Source organism: Molossus molossus, unplaced genomic scaffold (assembly GCF_014108415.1).
Source record: "Molossus molossus isolate mMolMol1 unplaced genomic scaffold, mMolMol1.p scaffold_m16_p_8, whole genome shotgun sequence".
In the NCBI taxonomy this organism is placed as follows: Eukaryota; Metazoa; Chordata; class Mammalia; order Chiroptera; family Molossidae; genus Molossus; species Molossus molossus.
This window is the reverse complement of record NW_023425402.1, coordinates 8,623,952-8,642,669: the sequence shown is the minus strand read 5'-3', so window position 1 is coordinate 8,642,669 and position 18,718 is coordinate 8,623,952. Positions and strand designations below refer to the sequence as shown.

Here is an 18,718-nt window from a genome sequence, read left to right as displayed (position 1 = left end):
CCAGGGTTGTGGGCTCAAACCCCAGTAGGGGATGTGCAAGAGGCAGCCAATTCATGTTTTTTTCTCACATTGATATTTCTATCTCTCTCTCTAAAAAATCAATAAAACCATATTTTAAAAAATGTATGGTTCTTGAGTAAGGAAGAAGCAGGACCAGGAGAGACTGCTGGGTAGGTAATCAACAGTGCCTGCTATACTAACTAAAGACCAGGTAGTGGGCTGTTGGTAAAACCAGGAAATAGAATTCATTCTACTTAACGGAAACATCACAGAAAATGTGCTCCCCTTAAGAAGAGCTATTACAAGGTACAGACTAAGAAACATAAAAGAAAAGCCTACTGTCTAAGTAAATGAAGGGTTACATCTCTTCATCCCCTAATTTTTACCCAGTGCCTACCATGTGCCGCATGCTGTTCCAGGTATTAAGGGTACAGTGGTGAACAACACAAAGCCCCTGCCCTCAAAGAGCTTATAGTCTATTGGTTTCTGATATAAAAGTTGTGCATCTTACAGAAAAGAGCAGCAGTCATATTTCCAAAGTAAGACTGTACCTTTTACATACCGGCCAAATTGCAAAAAGAACGAGTTGGGAGAATTATAGAAAGTTTGCTATACATTAAATTATTTTAAAAATATTAAAATATTGGTAATGCATCCCTGGCCAGTGTGGGTCAATTGGTTGGAGTGTTGTTCCACACACCAAAAGGTGGCGGGTTTGATTCCCAATCAGGGCACATATCCAGGTTGCAGAACCAATCGATGTTTCTCTCTCACATCAGTGTGTCTCTCCCCCGCCTCTTCCTCTCATATATAAATAAATAAATAATATTGGTCATGTATATTTGATATAGAACTTTTCTTGGTATTCAAAATACTTTAATGTACATTATCTTTACTTCCCCAACTGACTGTGAAGGCAGAAAGTGTGGATATTACTAAACAGGCCCCAGAAGGATAAGAACCTAGGTCTCCTGCACCTCTCAAATCATTCAGCTTTCACTATGAACTATAGCTTTCATAGAAATAAGTCTCTAAGTTTAAGTATACCCAAAGATAGAGGCCAAAGTTCTTAGAAAACCTGAGAAGACTGCCCATCTCCTCGTGGTAGCAGAGTGATGGCTCATTAAAGTAAGTTGTAATAAAGTGATAACTGGGGTATGGATACACATCCACATATTCAGGATTTAGCTGGGTCTCTGTTGTGTTTGAAAATAATTTATTAGAGCCCTGGCTGGTTTGGCTCAGTGGTTATAGTGTTGGCACGTGATCTAGTGTCCCGGGTTTGGTTCCTGCTAAGGGCACGTACCTCGGTTGCAGTTTGTCCCCAGTGTGGGTGGCAACCATTTGATGTGTCTCTCTCACGCCAATGTTTCTCTCTCTCTTCCTCCCTCCCTCTCTATCTGAAGATAAATGCAAAAAATGTCCTCGGGTGAGGATAAAAAATAAAAGAAAAGAGAAAATAATTTATTAGACTTTTACTAGAGAAATAGCCTCTAGGAAGTTTTTAATTCTATTGTGTGGCTGAGTTTCCTTAAGCATGTCAAAGAGAAAGAGGACCTGAAGAAAGCCAGCCCTAGCGTTACTAATTCTCAGAGTATGCCCTAATTCTCACAGTATAAGTGAAGAAAAGGTGGCAGACCTATCTACATCCAGAAGCAATGAGCCCCGGAAACCAGATCTCTTACTCGAAGGATGTCCTCAATCATCCAATTTAAAGACAATATTTAATCAATAAAGACCTTTTCACCAGAACAGAGACTCCAATACCAAATCCTACATGTATCTGCTTCCAAGGTAGAAAAAAAAAAGATCTTTGAAGTGAATTAATTTCCCACTTAGTAACTGACTGTTCAGAGGCAAAATTATTCATCTTCTGATCCAAAAGAGAGCAGAGAAGGTAGAAAAGGTCAAAGTGGAAACTGTCATTTCAACAAAGTAGGGGACTGTTAGGTGGTGATGGAAGAAGAACCCGCATGAAAGGAAAAACAACTCGACTTACTTTTTGGTGAGGTGAGGGTCCAGAGGAGGGTGCTGTGCTCCATACACAGGCTGGATACTGAAAGCAAGAAAAAAATAAAAAAAAGAAGCTGTCAGGACACTAAATATGTTGGGTGAGTATTATCTGCATCACAAAATTGGAAGGGATTTTGAGAAACAGGTCACCTCCAAGAACAACTATATCCAATCCAGCCCCAAAAGATAGCAACCTACTTTTTAAAATAAAAAAGTCTTTGAGAATGTTCATCTTCCCTGGTGAGGTTCAGTGCCTTACATATGTGATGTCAAGAAGGCCTACCTGCAAAAAAGGCTGCATGGAAAGATGGCGGGCTTCAGCGTTGGGGAGGACAGAGGGCTTACTGGTATCCACTACCTCTATACACTTGCACTAAATTACCTGACCACTTTGAACCTGTTTTCTCATCTGTAAAATGGAAATATCATCTACCCCAAAGGATTATCTGGTCTCAAAGACAATGAAGCAACGGTACATATCAGGGTAGGTGACTCAAGGAACTCTCCCATACATTGCTGGTGGGGTATAAAGTAATACAACCCACTTCAAAAAACAGTTTGGCTATATCTAGGAAATATGAAATGTGCATAGTCTAGACCCAGCATTTTCACTCCCAAATCTGTATCTTAGAAGAAATATACACATATATGTACCAAACTATTCATAGCATTATGGCTCCTTTTTGCTCCAAAGTAGAGATAACCCAAGAGTCCATCAACAGAGAAATAAACTGTTATATGTTCATATAATAGACTACTATACAACAACATCAATATAAGTAGGGTTGCAAGTAACAATGTAAATGAATCTTACAAATGACATGTTGAGCAAAAAAGAAGCAAAGGATAAAAGAGTAAGCACTATATGATTCTATGCACATATACTTCAAAGATTGGCAAAAATGATTTCTCTTATTTAGGGATGCATCCATACTGGTAATGCCATAAAGAAAGCAAAGCGTGATTAACATGAAAGGATGTGGTTGACGCAGGGGAAGTAGGGAGAAGTGACGGAGAACAGACACAAGGGGGCTTGTGAGGGGCTCACTTCTGGGATCTTCATGTTGTGATATCAATCAAGTTATCATATCACACAACTGTCCCATGTATTTTTCTGTAATAGTTTACACACACAAAAATGTGACCCAAAAATAATTATCTTTTAAGCCAAACTACTGTTTAAGTACAAAGGAGACAAAAAAAAAACAACATGTTCCCACGTGTAAGAATTCAGGGAATATGGTTTCCTTGACTCCTTGCTGAAGAAACTACTAGAGGAAAAACGTTAATTAATGAGATAAATGTAGAAACTATAGCAAAAGGACTGGTAGAGAGCATTTGATTAATTTAACCTGAAGTCTAAGTCTTAAATTTTAGGCTTTATGGTTGCAAGAGAGTGTAACAACAACAACAACAACAAAATACCAAATTAAAAAATGGGCAGAGGACCTGAACAGACACTTCTCCAAAGAGGACATACAGATGGCCAATAGACATATGAAAAGATGTTCAACATCACTAAACATCATAGAAATGTAAATCGGGGTGGGGGATGCGGGATAGGGAGGAGGGTGTCTGGGGAAAAAAAGAAGAAACATCTTTTAACAAAAATAAATTAATAACAAACAAACATGTAAATCAAAACCACAATGAGATGTCACTTCACACCTGTTACAATGGCTATCGTCAATAGATTAACAAACAACTAGTGCTGTTGAGGATGTGGAGAAAAGGGAATTGTTGTGCATTATTGATGGGAATGCAGACTGGTGCAGCCACTTTGGAAAACAGTATGGAGTTTCCTCAAAAAATTAAAAATGGGCCTGGTTGGTGTGGCTCACTGGTTGAGCGTCGCCAGTTTGATTCTCAGTCAGGGCACATGCCCAAGTTGTGGGTCCAATCCCCAGTGGGGGGTATATAGGAGGCGGCCAACAGATGTTCTCTCTCATCGATGTTTCTATTTCTCTCTCCCTCTCCTTTCCTCTCTCTCTCAAATCAATAAAGAAAAAATATTTTTTAAAAAATTAAAAATGGAACTGCCTCATGACCCAGTGATTCTACTTCTGGGAATATATCTGAAGAAACCCAAAACACTAACTCAAGAAGATATATGCACCATTGTGTTCACTGCTGTGTTATTTACTACAGCTAAGATATGGAAGCAACCCAGGCACCCATCAATGGACAAGTGGATAAAAAAGTTGTGGTATTTACACAATAGAATATTATTCTGCCATAAAAAATAAATGAAATCTTGCCCTGGCCAGTTTGGCTCAGCGGTTAGAGCGTCGGCCTGCGGTCCGGAGAGACCCGGGTTCGGTTCCCGCTAAGGGCACGTACTTCGGTTGCAGTTTGTCCCCGGCCCTGGTTGGTCGTGCGGGTGGCAGCCACTCGATGTGTCCCTTCATGTCGATGTTTCTCTCTCTCTCTCTCCCTTCTTCTCTCTCCCTCCCACTCTATCTGTACAAAAAATGGAAAAATATCCTCGGGTGAGGATTAAAAAATAAATAAATAAATGAAATCTTACCATTTGCAACAGCATGAATGGACCTAGAGGATATGCTAAATTAAATAAGTCAGACAGAGAAAGATAAATACCGTATGATTTCATTCATATGCAGAATCTGAAGAACAAAATTAATGAATTAGCAAAGCAGAAATAAACACATAGATACAGAGAACAAACTGATGAACAGAGGGGAGAGGGTTGGGAGACAAGGCAAAAAGGTGAAGGGATTAAGAAGTACAAATTGGTAGTTACAAAATAGTCATGGGGATATAAAATACAGTATAGGGAATATAATTGATAATACTCTGATAACAATGCAAGGTGCCAGGTGGGTATCTGAAATATTAGTGGGAACACTTTGTATGTTATACAATTATCTAACCACCATGCTATACATCTGAAACTAATATAAAATAATACTGAATATCAACTATAATTGAAAAATAAAGTTTAGCCCTGGCCAGTTTGGCTCAGCAGTTAGAATGCTGGCCTGCGGACTGAAAAGTCACGGGTTCGATTCCCAGTCAAGGGCACGTACCTTGGTTGCAGGTTTATCCCTGCCCTGACTGTAGTTGTGTGGGAGGCAACCAATGTGTCTCTCACATCGATGTTTCTCTTTCTCTCTTTCCCTCTCTCTCTCACTCCCTCCTCGCCTCCCTCTCTCCCTTCTACTCTCTCTAAATATATCCTAGGATAAGGATTAACAAAAAAATAAATGAAGAAAAATAAAATTTCATATATATATATGTGTATATATATATATATATCCAAATAAAAGCAGGTGGGAAAGGAGCAGGAAATATAACTACTAATTTCATCATATATATATATTCACATATATATGAAATTTATTTATATATTTATTTATTTATATATAAATTATATAACAAAAAAAAAGAAGAGAATGTAAAAATAATGGGCAAACTTTAGAGTGGGATGGAGGTAAACATGGACAAATGAGTACACACATTTATTTCCTCATTTTTACTGACAAGGATCAAAAGATACTGAAGACTGATAGCTCAAGTAATAGAGGCATAAGTATGTTTTAAGATATAAAATAAACCAAGAAAAATAATATAGCCAAATAAAAGCAGGTGGGAAAGGGGCAGGAAATATAACTACTAATTTCATCATTGCTCACGGTAGGGAGGAGTCAACAGGTATTGTCTGAAGAAATACGATAAAGTTATACTTACAAACACAAACATTAAAATAAAAGGATAAGCCTTCCAAATTAACAGAATATACACATGCACACCCACCTCCCAAAGCAAGTATAATCCTTACAGTGAAAGATTTTTTTTATTGTTCAAAGTATTAGAGATGTACCCCTTTGCCCCCATTGACCCCCTCCTTCCTGTTCCCACCCCCCCTCCTGCCTTTCCCAGCCTAGTGTCTGTGTAGACTGGTTGTGCACATATGCATATAAGTTCTTTGGTTTATCTCTTCCCATCCCTCCCACCCCCCCTCCCTCTGAGGTTTGTCAGTCTGTTCCTTACTTCCATGACTCTGGATCTCTCTTGGTCAAAAGCTTATTTTGTTCATTATGTTCCACAAACAAGTGAGATCATGTGGTACTTTCTCTGACTGGCTTATTTTGCTTAGCAAAATATTCTCCAGGTCCCTCCATGTCATCTCAAAGGCTGTAAGAGATCTGTGAGTGAAAGATTTTTTAAAGAAAATATTAAAAATAGAACTTAGACCCCAAGTGTCCATCAGTAGATGAGTGGATAAAAAAGCTGTGGTACAGCCCTGGCAGGTTTAGCTCAGCGGTTAGAGCGTTGGCCCACGGACCAGAGAGACCCAGGTTCGCTTCCCACTAAGGGCACGTACCTCGGTTGCAGTTTGTTCTTGCCCAGGTTGGGGTCGTGTTGGTGGCAACCACTCGATGTGTCTCTCTCATATCAGTGTTTCTCTTCCTCCCCCTCTCCTTCCTGCTCTATCTGAAGATAAATGCAAAAATGTCCTCAGGTGAGGATAAAAAAAAAAGCTGTGGTACATATATACAATGGAATACAATTTAGCTGTAAGAATGAAAGATCTCTTATCCTTTGAGACGAAATGGAGGGTCCTGGAGAGTATTATGCTAAGCAAAACAAGCCAAGCAGAGAAAGACAAATATCACATGATCTCACTTATTTGTGGAATATAATGAACTAAACAAACTGATAAATAAAAGTGACCCAGAGACACAGAGGTAGGGTACAGACTGACAAACCTCAGAAGAGGGGTTGGTGGGGGGGGAGAGATAAACCACAGAACTTATATGCATGCATTGTTGTCTATGTTGGGCATAGACAACAAAACTAGGAATGGGGCGGGGGAATGGGGAGGAGGGTGTCAATGGGGGAAAAAGGAAAAACATTTGTAACAAAAATAAATTAATAAAAATAATTTTTAAAAAATAGAACAAAGACCAAATATTTTAATCATCCCAATAAATGTAAATGTGCTGAACTTACCTATTAAAAGAAAGAGAATTATTATTAACAGAGGACTGGGTAGATAAATTATAGTACACCTGTTAATAAAAATGAGGCAGTTCTATATCCACTGACATGAAAAACTAAAATGTTCACTGAAAAAAGATGCAGAACTATATGCATAATATGCCACCATTTTTTTAGTCCTCACCCAAGGATATGTTTTTATTGATTTTTAGAGAGAGAGAGGAAGGGAGGGAAAGGGAAGGAGAGAGAGAGAGAGAGAGAGAGAGAGAGAGAGAGAGAGAGAGAGAGAGAGATGAGAGAGAAACATGGGTCGGTTGCCTCCCATACGCTCCCAACCAGAGAGTGAACCCACAACCTAGGTATGTTCCCTGACCAGGAATTGAACCCATGACCTTTTGGTATATGGGATGACGCTCCAACCAACTAAGTCACCTGGACAGGGCATGCCACCATTTTTATAAAAAACTTTAAAATAAAACATACCCACAAATTCATATTTATAAAGTATCTCTGAAAGAATACACAAGACACCAGTTGCAAGTGGTTTGGAAAGAAACTGGATGACTGGAGGACCCGGCAGCAAAGAGATTTAGTTTTTACTGCCAACCTTTCGTACCTTTCTGAATTTGTATCATGTACTTATATCTATCACCTTTTCTTTTTCTTTATTGATTTTAGAGAGAGAGGAAGGGAGGGGGAGAGAGAGATAGAAACATAAATGAGAGAGAACATCTATTGGATGCCTCCTGCACGCCCCTCCCCTAGGGGTCTGGCCCACAACCTGTGCCTGTGCCCTGACTGGGAATTGAACCAGCGACCCCTTGGTGCGTGGGTTGACGCTCAACCACTGAGCCACACTGGCTGAGCCATGTATCACCTTTTTAAGAAATAAATTAAGCAATCTTAAGAAGGTTGGGAGGTCTAAACGAAAAAATGTGCAAAAAGCCCTTTTAACACAATTTCTGGTGGGTGATAAGACTAGCAGGTAGTATTTATAATAGCTAAGATCTGGAAAAAACCCAAGAGTCCATCAATAGATGAGTGGAGAAAAAAGCTGTAGTACATGTATACAATGGAATACTATGCAGCTATAAGAAAGAAAGATCTCTTATCCTTTGAGATGACATGGAGGGACCTGGAGAATATCATGCTAAGCGAAACAATCCAAGCAGAGAAAGACAAATATCACATGATCTCACTCATTTGTGGAATATAATGAACTAAACAAAGTGATGAACAAAACTGACCCAGAAACATAGAGGTAGGATCAGACTGACAAACTTCAGAAGATGGGGTGTTGGGGGGGAAGAGATAAACCACAGAAATCATATGCATGTATGCATAACCAATGGACATAGACAACAAAGCTGGGGATGGGGCGGGGGGTATGAGGAGGAGGAGGGGGCCAAGGGGGAAAAAGGAGAAACATCTGTAACAAAAACAAAAACAAAAACAAACAAAAAAAAGACTAGCAGGTAGTGAGGTAGATCTGCAAATGTTAGAATGCTATCTAGCACATACTCAGCACCCAACAAATGGTTTTTTACTCACTCCCTTTTTGTAATTTATTCCTTACCCAACATTTAGAAAATAGAACGAGCTTCCCAGGTATCTTATTTGACATAACAGATGTGATCCTAAAGTTGCCTTTAAATAAAAATGGAGCCAATTCAATCCTTTTCACATTGTAAGATTCCAGAGGGAATGTTCTTGTGTACAGATTTTTAATTATGGATGCATCGCCTGCCTTTATAACTATAAAAATCTCTACTCCCTAAACTTCTCTGGACAGTTATTAAATAATCTGTAAACAAACCATTCCATACACTACAATAGAAATACAAACAATGCAACTTTAAAGTGATTACAGTTTCTTAGGCAGAGGAAAGGAGAGAAAATAAGAGGGATCAAATAATAATGTGAAAGTTTGGCTTACATAGAAAAGTCTTAGACAAAACAAAAATAAAAACACCAAAAGGGCCACTGATTTGTATTTTAATATCTGCAAATACTCTAAGATGAGTACACCTGAACTCTCCCAAGTTCACAAGCTTTTTTGTAGTACAATATAAAGATCAGAGGATAGCCCTGGCCGGTTTGGCTCAGCGGTTAGAGCATTGGCCTGCGGTCCAGAGAGACACGGGTTCGGTTCCCACTAAGGGCACGTACCGTGGTTGCAGTTTGTGCCCGGCCCTGGTTGGGTTGTGCGGGAGGCAGCCACTCGATGTGTCCCTTTCACGTTGATGTTTCGCTCTCTCTCTCTCCCTCCCACTCTATCTGAACAAAAAATGGAAAAATGTCCTTGGGTGAGGATAAAAAAAAAAAAAAATCAGAGGATAAAATTCAGGAAGATATAGCCCTGGCAGGTTTGGCTTAGCGGTTAGAGTGTCAGCCCACGGTTCATAGAGACCCAGGTTCGGTTCCCACTGAGGGCATGTGCCTCGGTTGCGGTTTGTCCCCGGCCCCAGCTGGGGTTGTGCAGGAGGCAGCCACTCGATGTGTTGCTTTCACGTCAATGTTTCTCTCTGTCTCTCTTCCTCTCTCTCCCTCCCACTCTATCTAAAACAAAAATGGAAAGGTATCCTCGGGTGAGGATAAAAATAAAAAAAATAATAAAATTCAGGAAGATGTCAACGGGCCAGTTAGGTTAGGTGACTGGGTAGAAAAATAAAACCCCTCTTGTTTCAGATCCTTAAATTCTCTCCTTAAAAGAGTATTACCACTTCCCAGTCAGTAATCTATGTAGAAAAAAAGCAATCCCAATTGTGTAGGCTTAAGAGCCAAAGACCATCAATTACTATCCAGGGAAGGTAATTTAAAATCATAGTGAACTATGTTTTAAAGATGTCAGCCCAATGTGATGTCACAGCCAGAAAGGCCAAGATAAATGATGGACTTCATCAGCAAAGGTATCAGAGCCCAAACGGGATTTGTTAACCACCTTCATGAACCAAACAGTGTTGTAACTGTATCTCGAACATTTTGTATAATTAATCAGTTAACGGAATCTCAAAAAGGACAGGTCAAGATGGCGGGTAGGTAAACGCGGTATCGCGTCCTCCCACAACCACATCAAAGTTACAACTAAACTACAGAACAACCATCATTCAAAACCACCTGAAATCCAGCTGAATGGCAGTCCTACAACTACGAAGTTAAAGCAGCAGCCACATCGAGACTGGTAGGAGGGCGGAGGGGACGGGCTGGTCCCACACCCACGTGTGGCGGATAAAAATCAGGAGGACACCTCGGCTGGGAAGGTCCTTCCTGAGGACTGAGGGGTCCCCGTCCCACTCCAGGTGCCCCGCTCAGGGTTCCAGTGCCAGGAAGAGAATCCCCATAACTTCTGGCTGGAAAAACTAGCAGGAACTGAGGCTCAGGGAGGCTGAGGCGGCTGGAGCCCCAGGCAGCTCCTCTTAAAGGGCCCGCGCACAAACTTATCAGACTCACTCCCTCTAAGCTTGGAGGGGAGGCAGCTCGAGGGGCACCAGAGACATACAGGGAAGAACTGAGCTGTTTGGCACTGGAGCGAGGGCTGGAGAGGAGGCTTTCTCCTGGACAAACGTGCTGTCAGAGGCCTTTGTTCCTTTGGTGAGCCCTTCCCTGGGGTCCCCATATCTGGGACTCCAGCAACCTGGCTCACACTGGTAGCCCCGCCCTGCTGACTCCCTGAGGCCCCGCCCCACCCAAGCTGTTGCCAGTTGCTTAACCATAGGATTGGCCTGTCTTGGATCCTGCTTCAGGTTTTCCTAAATTCTTTCAAACAAGCAGCATCTGGTCTCAGATAGCCCCATACCTCTCGTTAAGTAATACACAGAAACAAACACAGGGAGGCAGCCAAAATGAGGAGACAAAGAAACAGGTCCTAAATGAAAGAACAGAACAAAACCCCAGGAAAAGAACTAAGCGAAATGGAGATAAGCAACTAACAGATGCTGAGTTCAAAATACTGCTTATAAGGATGCTCAATGAACTTAGTGAGAACCTCAGTGAACTTAGTGAGGGCCTCAAGAGCATAAAAAAGGACCAGTCTGAAATGATGGATGCACAGTCAGAAATGAAGAAGGCATTAACTAAAATAAAGAATAATTTACACAGATTCAATAGTAGTGTACATAAATCCAAGAAGCAAACCATTGACTTGGAATATAAGGAAGCAAAAAACACCCAATCAGAACAGCAAAAAGAAAAAAGAATCCAAAAAAATGAGGATAGTGTAAGGAGCCTCTGGGACAACTTCAAGCGTGCCAATCATTCGCATCTTGGGGGTGCCAGAAGGAGAAGAGAGAGAACAAGAAATTGAAAACCTGTTTGAAATAATAATGGCAGAAAACTTTCCTAACTTGGTGAAGGAAACAGACATACAAGTCCAGGAAGCACAGAGAATCCCAAACAAGATGAACCCCAAGAGGCCCACACCAAGACACATCATCATCAAAATGCAAAAGGTTCAAGACAAAGAGAGAATCTTAAAAGCAGCAAGAGAAAAGCAGTTAGTTACCTACAAGGGAGTTCCCATTAGGCTGTCAGCTGATTTCTCAAAAGAAACTTTGCAGGCCAGAAGGGAGTGGCAAGAAATATTCAGAGTGATGAAAAGCAAGAACCTACAACCAAGATTACTCTATCCTGCAAAGCTGTCATTTAGAATCGATGGCCATATAAAGAGTTCCCCAGACAAGAAAAAGTTAAAGGAGTTCATCACCACCAAACCATTATTATATGAAATGATGAAGGGTCTTTTTGAAGAAAAAGATAAAAAATATGAACAAACAAAATGGCAATGAATACATATCTATCGACAATGGAATCTACAAACAAAATGAATAGGCAGAACAGAAACATTCTCATAGATACAGAGAACATTTTGTTGGTTGCCAGATGGAAGGTGCATTGGGGGAATGGGTGAAAAAGGTGAAGGGATTAAGAAGTACAAATTCATTGCTAGACTGACAAACCTCAAAGGGAACGGGGTTGGGGGGTTGGAAGAAATAAACCAAAGAACTTATATGTATAACCAATGGACACAGACAATAGTGTGGGAAAAGGGGGGGGGGGAGGGAGTCAATGGGGGAAAAATGAGGAACATCTGTAATACATTCAACAATAAAGATTAAAAAAAGAAGTTAGAAAAGGAAGAAAAACTGAGATATCACAGAGATTAAGTGAAAACAGACTAAAAGCCTGGAGGTTAAGGTGCTCAATTGCCTGGCATTTATAATTCACCTATACCATCTCTACTCCTCCCAAATCCAAACTCAACTCTAGAGCAGACTCGTCTCCACTCCGCCTTCCAAAAACATACCTAAGTTACTAAATCAGGCTCTTCTCCCTACTCACTTTTCAAAATCGTATCCATCCTGAAACATTCCCTTCAAATTCCACATTCCCCCAACTCCCCTCACCGTGAGACTTTCTCTGATCCCATACCAGCATCCACTAACTCATGCCTTCTTTGTTCCCTAAATACGTAAATCAGGGCTTATATTGCTTTTTAAAAATAAACTATTTTTAAAAATAAACTAGATTTAGATCATAATACAAGACTCTTTATGTTCAACACCTACATAAGAAATAAGACATTATGGTATTGAAGCCCCAGCAGACCTCTCTCTTCCTTCCTAAGAAGTACATTTTATTGAATCAGGCATTTTGCAACTCATTTTTTGTTTTTACATTTTTATTTTCTATGCATAACATTGTCTTTGTACGTTTTAAAAACTATATAAATGCCCGGCTGGCTTGGCTCAATGGCTGAGTGTTGACCCATGCACCAAGAGGTCGCCAGTTTGATTCCCGGTCAGAGCACATGCCCAGGTTGTGGGCCCGATCCCCAGTGGGGGCATGCAGGAGATGGCCAATCAGAGTTCTCTCTCATGGATGTTTCTCTCTCTCTCTCTTCTCCTTCCTCTGTCTCTAATATCAATAAAGAAAAAGAAAAAAATTAAAAATAAATAAATAAAACTATATAAAATGGCATCACATTGCATAAATGACTTATTTTGACTCTAAATCATAAATGCTACTTTATTTAAAAATTTTTTTTGCCTTTATTGATTTTAGAGAGAGAGGAAGTGAGGGGGGAGAGAGATAGAAACATCGATGAGAGAGAACATCGACTGTCCACCTACTGCATGCCCCCACTGGGATTGGGCCCACAACCTGGGCATGTGCCCTGATGGGAAATCAAACTGGTGACCTCTTGGTGCATCGGACTATCTCTCTCTCCCTCTCACTTCCTCTCTAAAATCAATAAAGAAAAAATATTTTTTAAAACTAGAAGCAAACATGCCACATCTCAGAGAAATCACATTCCCTACTCAGAAAAAAGAACGCCACAGGATATGCTGCAGTGGAGACAAAAAGGAGCAAAAATCCCTGTCAACCTCTGTCATTCTCTTTAACAAAACCAACACCACATAATGCATTGGCATAGCTGGCTTAAGTAGTTGAAACAGTGCAAAAACCTTGGTAGAAAAAAATCAACAAGTGTTTGCTTAGCGCTGACAAAGGAGTTAAAGCAAATATGGAACTAAAGCTATCCAATTTAAAACCAAATGCGGGGCCCTGGCCAGTTTGGCTCAGCGGTTAGAGTGTCGGCCTGCGGTCCGGAGAGACCCGGGTTCGGTTCCCGCTAAGGGCACGTACTTCAGTTGCAGTTTGTCCCCGGCCCTGGTTGGTCGTGCGGGTGGCAGCCACTCGATGTGTCCCTTCACGACGATATTTCTCTCTCTCTCTCCCTTCCTCTCTCTCCCTCCCATTCTATCTGTACAAAAAATGAAAAAATACCCTCAGGTGAGGATTAAAAAAAATAAAAAATAAAAAAAATAATAAAACCAAATGCGGGGGGGATGGGGAGGGGGGGTGCCAATGGGGTAAAAAAGGACAAAACATCTTTAACAAAAAAAAAAAAATTAAAAATTAAAAATAAATAAATCAAATAAGAAGCACTGGAAAAAAAAAGACTGTCTAAAAAAATAAATAAATAAATAAAACCAAATGCATCAGCAGCTTATTCAGGTTCACACACTCACCTGATGGAAGTCTTCCAGAAAGGGGGATCTATACTATTTCACTGATAATTTAGCATCTTCACTTACTTTATTAGTAAAATATTTCCAAGCTAAGAACAGATTGTAATGTACCTGTCCAGACAGGCTGGGACCATTACACTGAGTCTACTATCAGGTTCATTAATGTTATGAAAAATGACCAAATGACAGACAAGGCTCCTACATAATTCAAGTGATTAGACACTTTTCTCAATTTCATTTAATGCTAAAAAGAGTTCCTTGACTTTAACAAACATATTTTTAAAAATCCTCACCTGAGGATATTTTTAATTGACTTTAGATAGAGAGGAAAGGGAGAGAAACATCAATGTAAGAGAAAAATATTGATCAGTTGCCTCCAGTATGCACCCCAACCAAAGTTCGAACCCACAACCTAGGTATGTGCCCTGACCAGGAATCGAACATGCAAACTTTTGGTGGATGGGACAATGCTCCAACCAGCTGTGCCACCTGGCCAGGGCAACAAGACTTTTCCTTAAAAAAGGGGAGAAGCCCTTCCCAGAAAGACTGGAAATGAGAATATGGGAAATGAGCCAGGCTCTGGCTCACACTTGTCTCTCCTATTCCAAGTCTCATCCTCATCCTTTCACTGGAAGTGTCCACACTCTTGGACTGGATGAGGTGCTTTGACAGAGGGTGTCTTAATCTTAGCAGAGACTGAGGAAGGGAGAGGGGAAAACAATAGTAGAGAGAGCATGGACCAGAAGTCAAGAAATCAGCAGTGTGCTTTGCAGCAAGTCACCATCCCTCTCTGGCCTCAGTTTCCTCCACTGACAGTCCTCTTCAGAATTGATTCTAAAATTCTACGATTTCATGACACTCAGATGTTCAGCAGCGCCAACAAGGCACTACTTTCAAAAGCACACCTCCGCCCTGGCCGGTTTGGCTCAGCAGTTAGAGCATCGGCCTGCGGTCTGGAGAGACCCAGGTTCGGTTCCAGCTAAGGGTGCATACCTTGGTTGCAGTTTGTCCTTGGCCCTGGTTGGGTCTTGTGGGTAGTGACCACTCGATGTGTTCCTTTCATGTCGATGTTTCTCTCTCTCTCCCTCCAACTCTATCTGAACAAAATATCAAAAAATGTCTTCTGGTGAGGATAAAAAAAAAAAGCACACCTCCTTGGCCCCTCCTTCTCCCTCACTCCCCAAATCTAGTGAATTACCAAGTCCTGTAGATATTTTCAATCTTGACTTCTACTCACCATGCCATTACCCTAGTCTAAGCCATGATGGCCTCTTCCTGTACTGACTGCAGTAGCCCCCTAATTATACTTGCTCTGGTCCCCAGCAGAGGTGAAGGAGTGAGTAGAAGAGTTGGTGTGGGGGGAACTCGAGTGTTTAGAAACATGTGAGTGTAAGTGGGAGGGGTATTGTCCCAATAACTGGTGGGCCTTCCTGGCGTTTAGTGAGCAAGGGCCAGAGATGCTAAACATCCTACAGTACAACACAGAATTAACCTACCCAAAACAGCAACTGTGTGCCTACCCCTAACTGTTGAAAACACTGGTCCAAGCCACTTTCCTCAGGGCAGCCAGAATATTTCATAAATGCAAATCTGATTGTGTCTCGGCCCCCATCAACCTTCTAATGGCATCCACTGCTCTTGGGATAAAGATCAAAGTCCATAACTTGGCATATCTTTCCAACCATGAAGAACCTGGAAGACTTAGAGGATGTGGATTTTATTCTAACTACAAATAAGAGGTCTGTAGAGAGCCAGAAGCAAAGCAGGAAAACTAATCAGGAGGCTACAGCAGTAGCCCAGGCAAGAGAGGACTCAGATTGATCCATGGTAGTAGGGGTAGAAGTGGTGAGAACTAGTCAGATTTGGGATACATCTGAAGAGCCAACAGGACTTGCTGATGAACTGGATGTGGCAGGAAGGGAAAGAGAAGAATCAAAGACATTAGGATTTTGGGTCTGAGGAACTTGGTGAATGTTGGGTCCATTACATTCTACAAGGAAAGAATAGTTTTGCAGGAGTGAGCAGATGTGGAAACCAAGAGTTCTGTTTGGCCCTGTTAAGTATGAGATGCATTAATTGTTAAAAATCCATATGGCAAAAGCCTCCAGTACTTAAACTTTGTTTTTTTTCCAATCAATTCAGAACTCTTTCCTCGGTGGTTCTCAAAGTGCAGCCCCCAGAGTAGCAGCAGCAGTATCACTCGGGAACTTCTTAGAAGCTCAACTTCTCAGGTCCCCCTTTACAACTTCCAGAAGTAGGGCCTGGCAATCTAGGTTTTAATGAGCCCTCCAGGGGACATACTAAAGTTTGAGAACCAAGGCTCAAAATCATACTCATCACTGAAGAACACCTGACAGCATATCTATCCCACATTAGGCTTCTTTGTGTCTCTATAAACCCTCTGCCTAATTAATAATAGGTGGTTATTTTTTTTCCACCCAGGACTCACTGGCGGCTCCAGACACACTACTAATCAAAGTTTTTCAATTCCAGTTTCAGAAACTGAAGCAAGGGGGAGAAACAAATACAAATAGGTGATTGCAACTATCATTTCCATAACAGCTAATATTATTGAGTATCTCCTATGTACTTTCTATGCACACTCTCATAACAGGTTTAGATACTCTGTCCCCATTTTACAGATGAGGAGACTAAGGCAGAGGGAGGTTAAGTAACTTACCCAAAGTCACACAGCTAGAAAGTAGCAGAGCTGGGATTTGAACCCAGGTGGTCAAGTTCCAGAGACTGCATTTTTTTTTTTTTTTTGAGATATAATTGACATAAACACTATGGAAGTTTAAGGTGTACAATGTGTTGGCTTCATTCATTTATATATTACAGCTGATTACCATTAAAGTGTTAGCTAACACCTCTACCACATCACATAATTATCATTTCTTTTTTGTAGTAAGAAAAATTAAGAGCTAGTCTCTTAGCATCTTTGAAGTTTTGTTGACTATAATCACTATACTGTGCATTAGATCTTCAGGATTTATTTCTCTACTAGCTGAAAGTTTCCACATGGTACATACTGCCTCCTATCTTCCGAAGTATCCATACAAGGACTATTTGGTGTATTAAGTACATTGGGCTTTTATGAATAACTGAGAGAACTTAAAAAGATGTTTAATTCGCTTTGGCCGGGTGATCTGGTTGATTGGAGCATCATCCCATGTATCAAAAGGTTGTGGGTTCAATTCTCCATCAGGGCACATACACAGGTTGGGGGTTCGATCCCTGGTCTGGGCACAAAAGAGAGGCAACAGATCGATGTTTGTCTCTCCTCTCTCTCTCTCCCTCTCCCTTCCTCTCTCTCTCAAATCAATAAAAACATATCCTCAGGTGAGGATTTAAAAAAATAAAATAGAAACAGATGTTTAATTACATCAAGTTACCATATGACCCAGCAATTCCACTCCTCCATATACTCAAAAGAGCCCAGCTGGTATAGCTCAGTGGATTGAGTCACGTCAGGGTATATGCCTGGGTTGCAGGCTTGATCTCCAGTAGGGGGTGTGCAGGAGGCAGCAGCTCGATGTATCTCTCCCACATCAATGTTTATCTCTGTCTCCCTTCCTCACTCTCTAAAAAAATCAATGAACATATTTTTTTAAAAACGATGGGAAATACATATCCACACAAAAACCTGCACATGCATTTCATAGCATTATTCATAATAGCCAAAATGTGGAAATAATCCAAATATCCATCAACTGATGAATGGATAAACAAAATGAGGTATATCCATAAAATGGAATGTTATTTAGCCATAAAAAGGAATGAACTACTGATACATGGTACAGCATGGATGAATCTTGAAAACATGCTTAATAAAAGAAAACAAAAAAAGGTCTCATATCACATTATTCCATTTATCTGAAATGTCCAGGATAGGTAAATCTATACAAATAGAAAGATTAGTGGTTTCCAGGGGCAGGGAATTGGGATGGGTTGGGGAGGGGTATGGAGTGTGACTACTAGTGGATATAGAGTTTCTTTTGGGGTGGTAAAAATGTTCTGAGTGTTGTCCCATGCACCAAGAGGTTGCCGGCTCGATCCCCAGTCAGGGGAGTGCAGGAGGCAGCCAATGGATGTTGATGTTTCTCTCCCATAGATGTTCTATCCTTCTCTCCTTATCCCATCTTCTCTCTCAAAATCAATTATTTAATATATATAAATAAAAAGTTCTGAAATTAGTGGTGATGGATACAAAACCACTCAAGAATTTTTATGGCATGTGAATTATATCTCAATAAAGCTGTTATTTTTTAAAAGGATGTTTAATTCATTATGAACTTAGGCTAGTCTACTAAGTAAAATTCCTATTTGTTGTCATCAAAGTTGCTGGATCTTAATAAAAGAAACTGAAAGTAACCTGCCATCACTTTGAATTTTTAACTTTCAATTTGCAAAGAGGAGTAAACTAGTTTTACTTCTAGGTTGTAATAGACCTAAACACGGTCATCTATGTCATTTCACCACCCAGGAGAACGTTTTTCTTCACTAAAAATCGAGAGTACAAATGCAAAAATTCTATTCTTGAGAAAATGCCCTAATATTTAACATAAATCAAAGCACTTATCTCTCTAAAAGCAGTTTTCTCCCTTACAAGGGGCTCCTGGGGCTTCCTTGCTAAAAGCACACAACTAAACAGTATTTCCCTTCTACAAGCAAGTGCTAAAAAGTACTATGAATTGTGGCAACATTTTAAT

The 18,718-nt window shown here is 40.5% G+C and overlaps 1 protein-coding gene across 3 annotated transcripts in view; it reads right to left on the bottom strand.

Moving 5' to 3' along the window:
• TBC1D22B (TBC1 domain family member 22B) overlaps positions 1-18,718 on the bottom strand; it is an 82,395-nt gene that overhangs the window by 61,278 nt on the left and 2,399 nt on the right. For all 3 annotated transcript variants that reach the window (XM_036249244.1, XM_036249245.1, XM_036249246.1), the window contains exon 2: positions 2,000-2,056. In XM_036249244.1, the coding sequence (XP_036105137.1) occupies positions 2,000-2,056 (57 nt within the window). The remainder of the gene's footprint in view (positions 1-1,999; positions 2,057-18,718) is intronic.